Genomic DNA, 15,880 nt, shown 5'->3' on the forward strand with positions numbered 1-15,880 from the left:
TTTGAAACGCCAATTGCTTCAAAAAATAAAAAAAATAAAGTGGAATATGAACATAAAAAACGAGTAGGAAACTGTATTTTTTGTTGTTTTCTCTATTTTACATATAATTATTTGTAAAAGTTTTAATGAGTTTATAGGCACATGTAATCAATAATGATAAACTTCTCTTCTTTTCTTTTCTTTTTTAACAAATAAGAGCTAATTATTTCAAGAGAAATGAAAATGACAATTAATTGACCGATTGGCCTATTTAAATTGGGAATAAAGCGAATAAATTCTACCCCATTGTGGGGGTGTAAATGAGATCCCTCTCATCAAACGATGAAAAAAAAAGGATTTGTTTCTTATTATTGCAAAATTAAAGGATTCTGCCTTTTATAGAAACTAGCAACAACGTGTAATGTAGTAAATGAATTTGAATGAGCATATTTAATTATAGTAATATATATATATATATATATATATATATATATATAAATAAGCAAGAATTAATTTTTTCAATTGAACTTATCCAAATTGATTTAATATACATTTAAAATGCTATATAGGGTCAATACAATATATATTTATATATATATATATAGCTAGCGGGATTCAGCAAACAAAGTTTCAAGTAAAGGAGCAAACATAATGGCCAAAAGCAATTCTTCTCCGAGCATCCAATTCTTTCTGGCAATCTCGTTAGCCATTTTACTTCTGAGTTCAGGTAAACTCTTTATCTTAATTATTTTTTTAATTTTTAATTTTTAATTTTTATTTTGAAAGGTTCTTGGTTCTTAATTTGTGTAAGAGACATTAGTGTATATAGATATTTGATATACAAGTATATATAGCATAATATTATTTATTAAATTTTTAAAAGAGGAAATTTTTGCACTAGAAAAAGTCTCATGCACTCCACCATTCCTTTTTATGATTTAAAAACTAAGTCGAATTGAACTTATTTAGTAGGGACTCTCAATTGTAGGAAATTTTATTGTAGATGGGAAATATAGTATCCCTTTTTGAAAATTTATAATCTTTTATTAAAAAATTCAAACTTGTGACTTGAGAGAGGATATAACCTAAGTCATACGGGGCAGGAATAGGAGTAAATGCGAGAACGGGAGTGCAAATTAGACTGGAACTGTCATATGACGTCTTTACGTATTTATCATTGTACTTGTTTATTCTTTTGTAATAATGTTGGGTTATTTAGTAGGAGTGAAAAGAGTTGAAGGAGATGCAGGCAAAGTGTGCATAGGAGATTGTGAAAACTTTTCGGACTGCGACCAGATTTGCAAGGCGACCGCGTCCGGCAAGCTATTTTATAAGGGAGAATGCGACCTTGTTGGAGGCAAACTTCCTCCTAAATGCTGCTGTTTCAGGATTTGATTTGATAGGATTGGAGGTGCCTTCATTTCCCGCCCTTTTCTTCATCATCCACTCAAAAGGTTATCTGTGGCAACACTTTCCCTGAAATAAAAGTGTATTCAACTTCTTAATGAATAGAATGGTGGTTGATCTAACGCGCTATTCCCAACTTCTTATGAATAAAATGGTGGTTGATGCATACGCACTTCACTTTTTTATATTCTCATTTCCTTTCAATTTTTAACGTATGCAGTCCCAAGCTTGCCACCAAACAAAATATTAATTCCAATTACAACACAAATGGTTTGAACAAACCATTTAACAATTAGGCTCCATACTTTTTTTTTTTTTGTAACTTACCTATCAATTTTTAGCACATTATTTTACAACCAATGAGAAAATAACCAAATGAACTCAACCTTAACATTGACTTAGACCTTTGCCCCAATGACAAAATAACCCAATGAACTCAACCTTAACATTGACTTAAACTTTTGCCTTAAACTTTTGCCAAACACTAAAAAATAAGCCTGAGAAATCCAAAAGAAATTGCTATATTCTCGATTCAAAGGAGAGAAGTCTGGATATAATGCTACATTCTCGATTCAAAACCACAAAGTCCCATTCATTCAAGGAAAAAAAAAAAAAAAAAAAAAAGGTCAATGCAATTTCATTCTCCTATAATCCAAGCTTGCCACCAAACAAATCATCCACTGCCATTAATAAATTCTTCAGCTCCCATATCTTTTATACCTATATAAAAAAGATAGAATTAACAAAAACTCAAGTAGAACAAACAACTAAATAATTCAGCATATGAAAAAAGGTCATGCCATTTCATACGAACCAAGATACATATCATGTATAGACCACTGGCTAGAAGCATCATATAAAATTGTATTTTGCTGCTTGAACTTGTCAAACACTCTCTCAACTTTGTGATATTATAATTGGTTTTCACTCAGGTGGATTGTTGTAAAGTAGGGGACTAAAGATAATAAAAAAAATTTGAAGATGAACACAATAATTCTTATGATAAAGATATGTTCTACATATTAAAAAATAGACCAAAAAATGATGATGTTCTCATGAACACAATAATTCTTATGATAAAGAAATGTTATATATATTAAAAAATAGACCAAAAAATGATGATGTTCTCATATATCAAATCAAGTTTTTTAGGAGATAAAAATTAAAAAGCACCAATAAATAGAGTTTCTGACCTCAATGAGATCCTTCTTCTTTTTCGTATTCTCTTCACTGATTTTTTATCTATATTTGTTCAAAAAAATGAGAAATCGGACCCCCTCTCAAGTCTCAGCAATTTCCTTGTTAGACCCCCGAACAGGCGAAACCCTATGAGGGAAAATACCACCGCGTGCTGAGAGAAAGTGGCTGAAGAGCAGTAAAAATTGATTACATATCACATATGGATTGGGCTGATAGAAAGAGGAAGAGTAGTACCATGAATTGGGCTGAATTGTGCTGATAGAAAGAGAAAGAGAGGAAGAGTAGTACCATGAATTGGGCTGAATTGTGCTGATAGAAAGAGAAAGAGCAGTAACCAGTGGATTGAAAGAGAAAGAGAAAGAGTAGTACTAAAAATTGATTACATACGGACTAAACTGATAAGAATAGTAGTACTAGTCTTTTTTAAAAATATTGGACCCAGGTTAGCCCATTAAAAGCTCCGCCCATGTTCTCACTTGATCTTCACTGTTTCTTAGGATCAGCAGTTGTGGGTCATATTTCAAGACAGCAATTCCATGCAACCAAATATAGCATTAAAATATTGTAAATTCAACCAAACATATCATTAATATATTGTAATTTTAACTGATATTGCTGATTGTTTCGGTGATGCACCATGAAGTTGATCCATTAAATCGATAACATATCATGGAAGTGAAACCACCAGATTTCAGATGAATAATTTAAACATGTAGAAAAACTCAAGTAGCATAAAATTGATACTTAGAAGCACAAAAAAGTTCACATCTCCAATTGTACCTGTTGCCATAAACACACATGTAACCATGTTTTAGGGGACTACTGCAAGTGTTCTCTTTTCTTCCTATTGATGATTGCTAGTAGTATTATATTAAAGAAAAACCAGTATAGATAAAAGTAAAGGGAATAAAACATGGACAAGTAAAATAAAATTAACAGCAACTGTTCATGTTTTAACAAAGTAAAATACTACAAAACATGGACAAGTAAAATACCACAAAACATGGAGAAGCAAAATGCAACTGATTAGCAACAAAATACGTCTATTTTATATAATATGGAAAAGCAAAATACAATTAACAAAGTGTGTGTTTTACCTTCAATAGTAGCAGCAGCAAAATCATTTTCACTGAAAAGAAAATAAAAGGAATATAAATAGAAAGTTAATAAAGAGAATATAAATGGTACGTGCTACTCCTATAATAATGCATATCAGCAGATAATATTCTAAGGAATATCAACAGAAAGTTCCTTGAATGCTCACAGCAAACCATTAAAAGGAACCTATAATAACATGCTCAGAAGATCTACCACAAAAATAATTAAAAATCATTTCAGTGCCCATCGGCAGCCAAAAAAGGTCAGAACTACAAACAAAACATGAAAATACACTGAAATGTGGTGAAAATAATGTTATATATAATATATAGCTACTCAGATCTAACATTTCCCGATCATGGGTATGAAGAAAGACTACTTAGGTCACATTGTGTTGCAGAAGAGTGAAATAACCCAAATTTTAAAAGGTAAATAAGAATTGGTTGAGGGGTATTTTCGTAAAATATAATATGGTTAGAAGTAAATTGAAAATATAATAAGTTAGTAACCAAGCAAGAGAAAATACAACTAGTATTTAAGTTGAGAGCAATTGTAAATTGTAATTAGGGCTTCATAATATTCTCTACAACGAATAAGAGGCTAGATGAAGAGGAAGAGAAGAATTGAAGAGAGGCAAAAAAAAAAAAATTTCAGACTAGGGCAAGATAAGAGAGGCAATTAACCTAACAAATAAACAGTCATTTGGAGAATTCAAGTGGCATTCTAATTTCTCAACAATGATCACTATATTTTGGCATTATTTAGGATTTAAATCAACATGCACAGTGAACATGTGAGCACAAATTAATTTGTGTGTCTAATCGTGTCGATTCGTTTACGACCCAAGCCCAATTATCCCAAACTCAAAATGACTAACAAACTAATTATATAACTGTTATAACAGTAACATTATAATATAATCGTTTATATTGACAGAGACTGATATAACTGGTATCTATTAGATTGCTTTTACAATTGGTGACAGAGGAATAGATTTTGTCTTGCATGGTGGTCGAGAACATTTTTTTGAATTAAAAATTAAGGAATCAGACCAAATAGACCAAATAGAATTATTAGCTTGGAATAGATAATCATGGACTTTTGAAATATTTAGTTAAGAAATGAAGTTTTATAAAATTAGTGAATAGGGGACAGATACTTTTAGATTCTCAAATGAGAAAAGTCGTAATGGCCTTATAGAAATCTAAGAATTCGGGATTGGATACTTGTGAAGCAAATTGAGCAGTATTTAATTTTTCATTTATTTTTTTCTTACCTGACCACTGCTACTTATACCTTTTTGCATGAGAGACAGAGGATCATGCATCTTCATCTATGTATGTGTGCTCGTCCATTACTAGATGAATACCCCATTTTTTCGCCTTGAATCTAATAGCGACAGGTTGAACAATTGAAACCTCAATGTTACCATCAGAATTGCATATCCCTTTTTTAATGCCTGCATGTGAATCATGCAGGTTAGTCAACATGATGTGATCTGACCGGATTCTGCCCATCGCTGGAAATGGAAATTCGATGGGGTTTTCAATGAAATTGAGATTAAATCCAACATATGCAGCAAATTTTGTCTCCACGTCATCATCATCGTCTTCATTGTCAGATGGTTCATGATCGAATCCGATGACAGCGCAAACAACAATTCCTTTGAGGTTATTGCAAGAATTTGGATCCACCCTAAAACACACTGAATAGTCCTCATCACTCTCACATATATGGCTGAACCAATTTGGAATCTCACTTCCTGGGAGAACGATAAATGTTTCACCAATTTCCTGTTCCATATATAAAAAACATAACAATGATTTACTTGTCAGAAAGAGGATATAAAGGGAATATACAGATAGCGGTAAATTCTGAGTGTACAGAGGAGAGAGAGAGAGGGAGAGGGATTTGCATACATGCACACACATATGCATACCTGAAGTACACTTTCTGAATATATATTTAGCTTCTTGTTCTCATGATTCCCAAACAATTTGTGGCTGTCTGTGAAAATGAATTCTCGATAATCTCTACGGCCCCCTTCACTTTTTGGAACGGAATACCATTCTAATGATACACAACGTTCTGCATTGACCTCACGTATAGATGACGGAAGTGATTCCAATGTTTGGAGGCTTAAGCAATCATCCAAATCAAGGGATTCAAGTTGTGTGAGTTGAGCGAAACTTGCTGGTAAGCTAGCAAAGTTGTTGCTGCTTAGATCTAAACGTTGCAACGAGTGAGGAAGATTGAGAATGGATTCTTCATCTAAACCGCAGTCAAACCAAAGTAAGTGTTTAAGATTCGTCAACTGCACAATGGATGGTGGCAACTCTTTGATACCAGTACGTCCCAATTTCAGAAATTCTAAACTCTTCATTTCACCAATATTGCTAGGCAAGCTTCCAACCATTTTGCAGTCCCCCAGATCTAAATTCTCAAGGCTTTTGAGATGTTCAATCGATGGAGGTAAATCTTTTATGCCACTTCCTTCCAAGCTTAGCAACCGTAAATTCTTCATTACGCCAATATTGATCGGCAATCTTTCAATCGTTTTACAATTCGTCAGAAAAATATCCTTAAGCCCTTTGAGATGTTCAACTACTGATGGAGGTAATTCTTTTATTGCAGTTCCTATTAATTGAAGCTGCGTTAAACATTCCATCTCTCCTTGGATCTCTGGAAACGTCTCAAGTTTGTAGCAGCTATGGAGACAAAGCAAGTTAAGAGATTTCACATTCATTCTTGTTGCAAGACTCTTCAGATTTTCACAATGATAAAAATCCAAGCTAACAAGCCTCTCGTGAAATTCAATAGACGGATGAACCTCAACCAGACTTTTACAATAATGAAGTTTCAATTTCTCCAGACATGGCAACAGCGACAAATTAGGGGTTCTCTTTAAATTTTCACAGTAACTGAGATCAATGAGTTTTAACTTATCCATGACCTGCTAAAACAAACAAATAAATAATGAAAGGAATCAGCTTCAATTAACTCAAAATAATTATTCAACAAGGGAAAATGTATGTAAAGTAAGAGTCTTACTATTAACTCCTAATCTCATTAGAAATGAGAGTAAAAAAACACAGAAGAGGGCTAGATAATTCCCGTTCCTTTTTCTTTCTTTTTTTCATTTTGTCCTTTTCCTTTTCTATCCCTCACAATCCACAAACAAAGCATAGACTTGAAGAGAAATTAACTGAAACTATACATTAAAAAAGATCAATGCCATTTGTTCAATCAGTTATTTCAATTTGCATTCACTCAGAGGTTCCACCAATTCAGGTTGGTCAACAGATTTCACTTCTGTGCCTATTTATATTTTACCCCAAACATGAGTTATCAGCAAGTAATTAGGGATATACAGTTCGGTTTAAAAGATAAATAAATTATATAAAATAAATAATAAAAACTGATCTTAAAGTGAACCAACTAATGGAACCACCTAAACTAAAACCAATCCGAATCGTACAAGAACTTTTTGGATTGGTCAGTTTTACGTATTGACCTCACCTAAAAATATAATCCAAAAAGAATTATGCTAACATAAATCAAGCCTTATATAAAAATAATACCTATGATATAGATAAAAATATTCTCTATTGTAATGGATCTTTCTTTTTCATTTTTTCTCACCCTTCTTCCTTCTCCCTTTTTCTACCACCAAACTGAGCATAGAATTTTCAACCAATGGTGTATTTTGGAAAACCATGAACCCCCAACCCATATACCCCTCCTCTCAGCCCTCCTCTGACCCTTCCTCATCCACCTTGACCTATGTCCCCACCCACTTAATGACCAGCAAGGAAGTGGATAAAAAGAACAAGAAGTCTCTCTAGCTGTCCATCACAACATAGATCACTTTGAATGCTCTTTCGAGAGAACTCGTGACCATAAAGGAAGTAGTGGAAATACTGCAAAGAGACAACATATTCCTCAACAAACGACTTGAGAAACTGCAACAATCCATGGACCACGGTAATGAACTCAGAAAGGCTACTGCTCAACCAGAGGAAGCTAATGGCCTGGAAGAGGATGAAGATTTATGTTCCATCCATCTCCGTTGTGAGGCACATCCTTGCAGTCCCTAAAGATAAAGACAAAGATTGGCGGCACACATCTATTTTTCAAATGCTAGTTCAACTCGAAAGCTTATTATTGATGGGGGCAGTTGAATGAATGTTGTGTCTGCAGCCACGGTTGGGGGCCTCGAGCTTTCAATCCAACCACATCCACAACCCTTTAAAGTGGCTTGGATAGATGGTACTTCATATCGGGTATTGGAGACTCATAGTAAAAACTGTTGGGAGAGTGTGTTCCAACTGATTGTTAAGTGGGATATCTTACATGGAATGTTCAAAATTGTAAAGAAGAAGCCTATTCGAAGGTTAGGGAGAAGTAATTTTGAGAGATACATGGCAAGAAGCTTTTGGGGGCTCAGATGAAGATATCCTCAGCACTATGCTGTATATAATGAACTGAAGGCTGTTGGAGTAGAATTTCCACCACGAGAGGAAAACTTTGTCTTCTTATTTATTCCACCACAAACCTAGCCAGTGGTTCACAATGCTTCATCATTCGAGGAAGATTCACAATGCTCAGGGACTAGCAGTATGTGTTAATGGAAATGGTTGGTGCCTTGGATGCTCAGAATCATGAGGGTGTAAAGCAAGAGGTGATTGTTGGCCTCCTTGATCAGTGTCATCTTACCAAAACCGTGCTGCGATAATTGTAAACAATACTGCAGATGAGGAGCTTCTATGCAAGGGATTGGCATTGAATGATAACTTGCAGCATGTTCTTTGCCGACACAATGAAATTGAAAAAAGAGACCCTAGTGTGGAAGTTGGAATGATAGAGACTTCAATTGCACCTCTTGTGAATGTGAATCACGAGGATGGTGAGTCAGAAGATGATTTTGTTCTTGGGTCACCTAGAACTAGTCGAGGACATGGTGCTATATTCATTGTTGTGCATCGTTTTAAAAAAATGGAGCATTTCCTCCCTGGTTCTACGGCTTTTGATGTTGTCCACATTGCCGAAACTTCTTTTTTTCAAGAAGTTGCCCAACTTTGTCTCTGATGGAGACGTGAAGTTTATGAGTTATCTTTGGTGCAAATTATGGAAGTTGCTGAATACAAGGCTGAAATTTTCTTGGTCTTTCCACCCACAAACTGATGGCCAAAACGCCTTGGGTGACTTGCTTCGATGTCTTGTTGATGATCCATTTCTTGATGCTCCTATTACTCGCCTTCCACCAGCCCCACGTTTAAAGGAGGAAATAGAATATATTATTCATCACCAACTTGTTTCAACAAGAGGAGGTGGTTATTAAAAGTTCCTTGATAAATGGATTACCAATAGTGAGTTCCAACACCCAACACGTAGCTCCTTATCTTTATGAGCAATTTCATTCCTTTAACTCGTCGGAGTTGAGTTTTTCCAAGTCGGGAAGGGTTGATGGAGATCAATGGCAACAATCTTTAAATGTGTATAAAAAGCGTGAAAAGAAGGATTCTAAGACTCAAGCCTTAATTTGGCATAAGTTAGATGATGTGGGTCCACTAGTCTTGAATAATTGGGTGTTGTGGTCAAGTTGCATCATTTATGAGTTTGGTGGGCATTATGGTGTAGTTATTATGGTGGTTTTTATTTGCTTTTATGTTCTTAGGTCGGGAGTTAAAAGAATTGAAAGAGTTTTGAGATTTTTATTTGCTTTTATGTTATTGAGTCATAGGTTAAGAACTGGAAGAGTAGTAAATCTTATTGATTACCTCAATTATAAGGTAAGATCAAAAGTTATAAGTTAAGCTCCATGTAATTCCAAGTAGCATGAGCAGAATCCTATAAAGGAATGAAGTGTAAACTTGGCTCATCAGTGAATGAATGAACAAATAACTATTCAGGGAAAAAAAAAAGAAAAAAAAGAATGAACAAATAACTGTCTATGAAATTTCTTTGTGAGGATTCACAAAATATGAGGGTGTGTGATGTCTAGACCTATTGATGTGATTTCAATAGGCTGCTCTTATTCTATTTCTTTTCTCCTTGATTATTTGACATCTTTGCTATCACACCTCAAAGTTCATCCTTGATTGTTTGAATTTTCAGCTGTTAAATTGTATTAAGTTTTAGTTAATTAAGGCTTCTCTTAAAATCCTACATCTTATAGTTCCTCGTTCAAGTGTCAAGGCAAAATACCAGTCCATGGCAATCACTACAGCTGAACTCACTTGAGTTGCTTATATTCTTCGAGAAATTGGACTCTTTTCTGACAGCAATAATGCATTTTACATGACAGTAAATCTGGTATTCTCGGATATGTACAATCACTTGCAAATCACACATATCATTTAAACCAATGTGTTTTTCCGCCCTGTGAGAGTTGACTCAGGATGTCCGAGTTTACGGCTCACCTCTTGAGACCCCCTAACCACTGGACCACCCATGTGGGTTAAAGCATACCATTATTCTTTGCAGAGAATATCTCTTAATTTAGGAATAGGTTCCTTAATTTATGGGCTAGGATTGTATTCCTTAATTAATTTATGGGCCTATGACTGTATTGAGATTGTGGCTTTAATTACTCAAACCCTATATAACAAATACAGGTCCGTAAAGGCCAACCAAATTTCTGAATCTATCACACCATTTTAATTAAATAATTATCTTTTTTTATTTTTTATTCCAAAAGATGGTAAAATTTTTAAAAAGTTAACTGTGATGAACCTTTTTTTTAACTGTGATGAACCTAAAGCTGCGTTGGGCATTCTTCCAAATATGCCCATTAATCTGGAGGTTCTTGACAACTTTTTCATGGTGACCTTGGTGAGACTCGAGAGTGCTTCAGCATGTTACCGAGTTGTTGAAAAATGAAAATGCCGTAACAAATTTTTTTCCTTTGACTCAGAGTTTGCTACTATGTGATAGACATAAATATAATCAAATCTTAACTACCCATAAATCCTCCTTTTCCTCGGTTGAGTTCTAATCATCATCGAAGATGAAGGGACACAAGGTTGGAACCACGGGCCTACTGACATGGGAACTCGGACAAATTAGATGTTTCTCAAAATGTTAGTAATTTATATAATATATGAAATCATTGGCTTTTAAATAAACCAGATGTTTTTGGAACAAAACTTATGATATAAATTATCTTCAATTAACTTAACAAAATAATTCGCCAAGGGAAGCATGTTGCACTTAATAATAACATTACCTTCATATTGTCAAATTCAACCTCAAGCAGACTTTCACAACCTATAAGATATAATTCCTCCAGAATTGGGAACTCTGAAAAATTAAGATTCTTTTCCGGCAGATTTTTGCAGTAACTGAGATCAAGGACTTTTAACATCTTTAGAAACTGATAAAAAAATAAAAATAAAAATAAAAAAAATAAAAATAAAAACAAACAAAATAAAATAAGTTAGCTTCAATTGACTGGAGATTTTTTTTTTTTCCCCCCAAAGACTTGGAGAAAATTATTTACAGAAAGGAAAATAGTGTGTAATAATAATCTTACTTTTGTGGTCATTCGAATTTCTTTTATCAGGCTATTACGTAAATGGAGTCGAACAAGTTTTTTTGGATGAAAATTGTTTGGCAAATATTCTTCGGGATAGCCATTCCAATCAAGATATCTTAACTCATTTGAAAGATATGTAAGGCATCCATGAAGTTGCACGCCATTGATTTCGAGTATTCTTAACTTCCTCATCTTTGTGAAGGCATCTGTGCTTACATCCAACCCTTCATTAGTAAGCATAATGGCTTCAATATTTTCTGTCACCTGTTAATCAATAACATGGAGCAAGGATACAATAATATGGAGTAAGTGTATCCTGATAATATAAAAACCTAATTAAAATTATACTACTTCAAAGTAACTTAAATGTACAAGGTCTACAATGCTGTAAACTTAATTTTTTTGCACAACTTGCACTAGGAAAGAAACTAATATGTGTTTAACGCATACCGTGTTTTCAGTGACTTCATCGATGTCTTCGTAAGACCATAGCCTACTGCGCTTTCCAGGATCTTCAGATTCTTGACGAACAATTTCTCGACCCATTTCTTGTATCAAATCATGCATCCAGAGCGTGTTATATTCTGAAATAGTGATGAGGGACCTTTCAGTAAGAACGTTTATTCCAATGACTGGGTGAAATCCACAACTCTCAAAAATATCCATAGCAAATTTTGCATCATATCCTTTGAAGAAACATGCAATATCGAGGAATATAGCCTTCTCCTTCTTATCAAGGCCATCGTAACTTATCCTGAGAACATCTTGAATTTCTTCGGGAGGGTTGCTCTTTAATTTATCCAATTCACTTACCCACTCTGAAATGCTTCTTTCACATAAAAAAGATCCCAAAACGCGAAGAGCTAACGGAAGACCTTTGGAATAATCTTTTACACGGTGTGAGAGTTCACGGAACTCTTCTACAGGATTGTTCCGCTTGAATGCATGCCAACTAAAAAGTTCAAGTGCTTCTTTGTCATCTAATAGCTCAGCATGGTATGTTTTAACATTGTACTTCATTAACAACCTTTCATCCCTAGTAGTTATGATAATCCTACTTCCCGAACCAAAGAAATCATGTCCTATTCCAGCCAGTCCCATTAATTGCTTCTCCTTATCTACATCATCAAGAACTATAAGAACCTTTTGGTGCTGAAGTCGAAGCTTTATCTCATTGATTCCCCTGTCAGAGTTCGATATCTTTAAATAATTATCCATTAGCGTCTCTCTGAGAAGTTTTTGTTGTAGTTTTGCTAGACCATCTTGCTTTGTTGACTCTTCCCTCACATTTTCAAGAAAACAACTTCTTTCAAATTCATTTGATATTTGGTTGAAAACCGCTTTGACAACGGTTGTCTTACCTACTCCTCCAGTTCCACAAATACCAACAAAGAGTTTATCCTTTGGCCTATCATTTAGCAACATGATTACTTTCTTTGCTCGAGAATCAATACCCACTTCATACTCAGCAACTTTGAATGGTATAGGCTGCAATTTTCTTGAAATTGCTTGAACTATTTTTTGGATGAACTTTTCCTCATAACTATCAAATATAAAGCACATTAAAATCTAAATCTAGTGAGGGCAAAAAACAAAGAGTGAAATAATTTAAAGGCTAAAATAAGTATTTATTCATTATAACTTGCATATAGGCAAAAAATATATGCTTCTAACAACCGATTTTCTAGAAATAGAATGATAGTTGAATAAGCTGAAATCCATTTGGTGCTTATAAATATAAATATGAGTGATTCAACATTTTAGTAACACATACGCCATGATACCCTTTCTACAGATTTTTTTTTCTCCAGCCCTTTCTACAGAATTATACTTGCCTACTTAAATTTGAAGTTTGCTACTATCTAATGGTAGTCGAATTAAGATAGGAGGGTGTATAATTGTACTGCATTAGGATGTTAAAGTTGTTGCTCTTGACCACAAACAATAAAATAGAATCATATAATATACATTGAACTAAGCCAGTACTAGTAGTAACTGATAGAAGCAGAACATATGTGCATACCCATTTGCTGCATCTTCTAAATCGAACCCGCTTAGATTTGCAGCTTCCTTCAAAGCAGCCCTCCATCTCTGCACCTTTCCCATCTCCTCCTTATGATATTCTTCGTGCTCTCGAAATGCTTCCTCGTAACTCCTCTTCTGTTTCCGAACTTCGGATGCTTTGACATCATAGAAGATGGGCAAAACTATTTGTCCCTTGGTCCTCCTGCACTCAAGGATCTCCACCAATTCATCCAAGCACCATGCCGAATTAGCATAGTTCTTGGAGAAAACGATCACAGCCACGCTGGATTCATTGATACTTTTCACGAGATCCAAAGAAATAGATTTTCCTTGCTCAAGCCTTTCGTCGTCTTTGAAGGTCCTGATTCCTCTCTGATTCAGAGCCGTGTATAGATGGCCCACAAAGGTCTTGCGAGTGTCTTCCCCTCTAAAACTCAAAAACACATCATATTCCCATCGGGGCAGTGATGAAGAAGAAGAAGAAGAAGCCATTGGAACTAGTGGTAGTGATATGGAGAGCAATAAGACACACACATGTATATATTATACAAACAAGCAGGATATGAAATAGATACCTTCTGCGTAGTTTCCAAGCAATTTCCTCCCCACTTTATAGTATGAGAACACAGATTAAGGAATTTGTTCTAACCTTCAAACTCAATATAATAAAATCTAGTGGTAGCTAGCTACTCGAATTCTAAAGATACGGTTGGGAGCACAGAATCATTGGTGCTTTGGATTTGGGATGGGAGGAAATTTAGTTCAAATTTTTAACTAAATTTCTTCCAATTTTAAATCTAAGCCACCGATTCCAAACATAGCAATAATGGAATCTGTGAGGGTTTAAAGTCACTTAAAAAAAAAAAAATAATAATAACAAAAGGTAAAAATTCTTATCAGATTCTTGTTGTTTGGCTGCTTTTTCCCACCATTTATGGCTTTTGTGTGGTCACATTGACCATATACAGAAGTTGGATGGCTTTATAGGAAAGGGAAAAGCAGGCCCTCGTGTTCACGCGGAAAATTCTAAAGATGGGGAGCCACCAAAGCAGTGAGAAACGTACATATCAATCCACATCCCAACCAACAAAACTTCAACTCGGGGTTTGGGAGCATCAAATCCGTGCTTTAGAATTGAAATTAAAGGAAATTCAGTTTAAAGTTTGAATAAAATTTCTTCCAATTTCAAATTTAAAGCATAAATTCGACAGTACCAAACACAAGTAATTGCCTTTTCAAAGTAAAAAGAAAACAATACCACCTCAACAAGGAATAGATTGCATGCCTTGTTGTAATGAAGCTCTAAAATTTTTGATACTTCGTTTCAGCAAGCATACCATGAGAGTCCTTACAAAGAAGTCCCTGTCCCTGGCCCTGCCCCATCCTCCATCTTTTGGGAAGCTCTATAGACTAAACTCCATCCCCACCCAACTTTATCCTCGATCTCATCTTCTTTTTCTTTTTTCAGAATTACAATAAAAAAAATAAAAATAATCTCCTTCTTTTTTTTTTTTTTTTTTTTTTTTTAGTTGGATAATTATTTTTTCAATTGTTATTTGATATTAAGATATTTTTTAATTGTTATCCGATAATACAGTCCATGTGCAAATAACTCCTCAAACTACAAAATACCACCATCCTAATAATTGGTGTATTTTATGGACAGAAGTGACATCTCCGGACGACTGCCCTCACCGGAAGTATTAAAAGCAGTTTTGCCTTTAACTAAAACCATATAGTTACATTCAGTGATTGTTAAGGTAAATTATACTTATCTTTCTTTTGGTTTGGACAAATTGTCCACCTTTAGAGTTTATTAGTCTGGCCTCCGTTAAGACTTTAAAAAGTAAATTTTACCTTTATATATAATATATTTTTATAATACAAAATATATTATAAAATCTGAAAAAATCTATTATTTTATCTCATCTCTCTTACTACTTTCTCTCTCCTTTTCACCACCATTACCATCCCCTAAAAAAAATCTTGTAAATAAAATAAAAAAATTTGAGTGTAAGAGCAATTTGATCATTCTATGAAATTTTTTTACAAGTTTTGATGGAGAGGGGAGGTTGTTAAGCATTTGCCCAAACCTCGACATCAAAACAATGAATCTTAAACGCTCCACTTGTGTGAAATTTGTTTAAATTTCAAGAAAAGTCGGTATAATTTATCATGATTATTATCCTGACATTCAAAAATAAAAAATAAAAAAATAGCTTACCAGCCATACCAATGACTAATTAAGGTTCCATCTCATTGATGACTAAATATATATATATATATATATATATATATATATATATATATATATATATTAAAAAATCTTCCTTATCAATGGCCATTCCAACATTCCGGCAAAAATCATACTTATTTTGAAGTTTCGTCCATGCATGTTATTATACTCTATATTTCATTCAATATGTAACTTCAAATTTTTTTATTTTTTTATTTTTTTTTTATTTTTTTTATTGAGCAGTGTATCAATCCTACAACACATGAAAATGCTGACTAACAAATAATTAAAACACGATATTAAATACTTATAACCATCAATGAAACAACACCACCGTTAATGCAAACACTTTAATAAAAAGGGAAAAACTCTCTTTTTATATTTTACAAAATATGAAA

General features: G+C 34.0%; 1 protein-coding gene across 10 annotated transcripts; it reads right to left on the reverse strand.

Moving 5' to 3' along the window:
• Window positions 1-1,746: 1,746 nt before the first annotated feature.
• LOC132306738 (disease resistance protein RUN1-like) lies at window positions 1,747-14,265 on the reverse strand. 10 transcript variants are annotated; one of them, XM_059804278.1, is made up of 10 exons: window positions 13,245-14,265; window positions 11,672-12,764; window positions 11,219-11,485; window positions 10,913-11,059; window positions 5,624-6,637; window positions 4,981-5,477; window positions 3,684-3,715; window positions 2,821-2,841; window positions 2,580-2,751; window positions 1,747-2,106 (listed from the first exon to the last, which is right to left on the reverse strand). In XM_059804278.1, the coding sequence occupies exons 1-6, from the start codon at window positions 13,736-13,738 to the stop codon at window positions 5,004-5,006; spliced, it is 3,489 nt and encodes a 1,162-aa protein (XP_059660261.1). In that variant the 5' UTR covers window positions 13,739-14,265; the 3' UTR covers window positions 1,747-2,106; window positions 2,580-2,751; window positions 2,821-2,841; window positions 3,684-3,715; window positions 4,981-5,003. The 10 variants fall into 10 exon arrangements, with proteins under 10 accessions (XP_059660261.1, XP_059660259.1, XP_059660258.1 ...); XM_059804276.1 differs by having other exon boundaries at window positions 4,961-5,477; XM_059804275.1 differs by lacking the exon at window positions 2,821-2,841.
• Between the last annotated feature and the right edge of the window lie 1,615 nt (window positions 14,266-15,880).

Source organism: Cornus florida, unplaced genomic scaffold (assembly GCF_030987335.1).
Source record: "Cornus florida cultivar Cherokee Brave unplaced genomic scaffold, ASM3098733v1 CherokeeBrave_3.0.0_Hap2_Chr05, whole genome shotgun sequence".
Taxonomy (NCBI): domain Eukaryota; kingdom Viridiplantae; phylum Streptophyta; class Magnoliopsida; order Cornales; family Cornaceae; genus Cornus; species Cornus florida.

Excerpts from the sequence above, each read along its gene's own strand:
- LOC132306738 (XM_059804279.1), bottom strand. The coding sequence starts at position 13,738 with ATGGCTTCTTCTTCTTCTTCTTCATCACTGCCCCGATGGGAATATGAT. Across the intron at positions 6,638-10,912 it reads TTGAATTTGACAATATGAAG|GTCATGGATAAGTTAAAACT; the intron begins GTAATGTTATTA and ends TTGTTTTAGCAG. Across the intron at positions 5,478-5,623 it reads ATTCAGAAAGTGTACTTCAG|GAAATTGGTGAAACATTTAT; the intron begins GTATGCATATGT and ends TATATGGAACAG.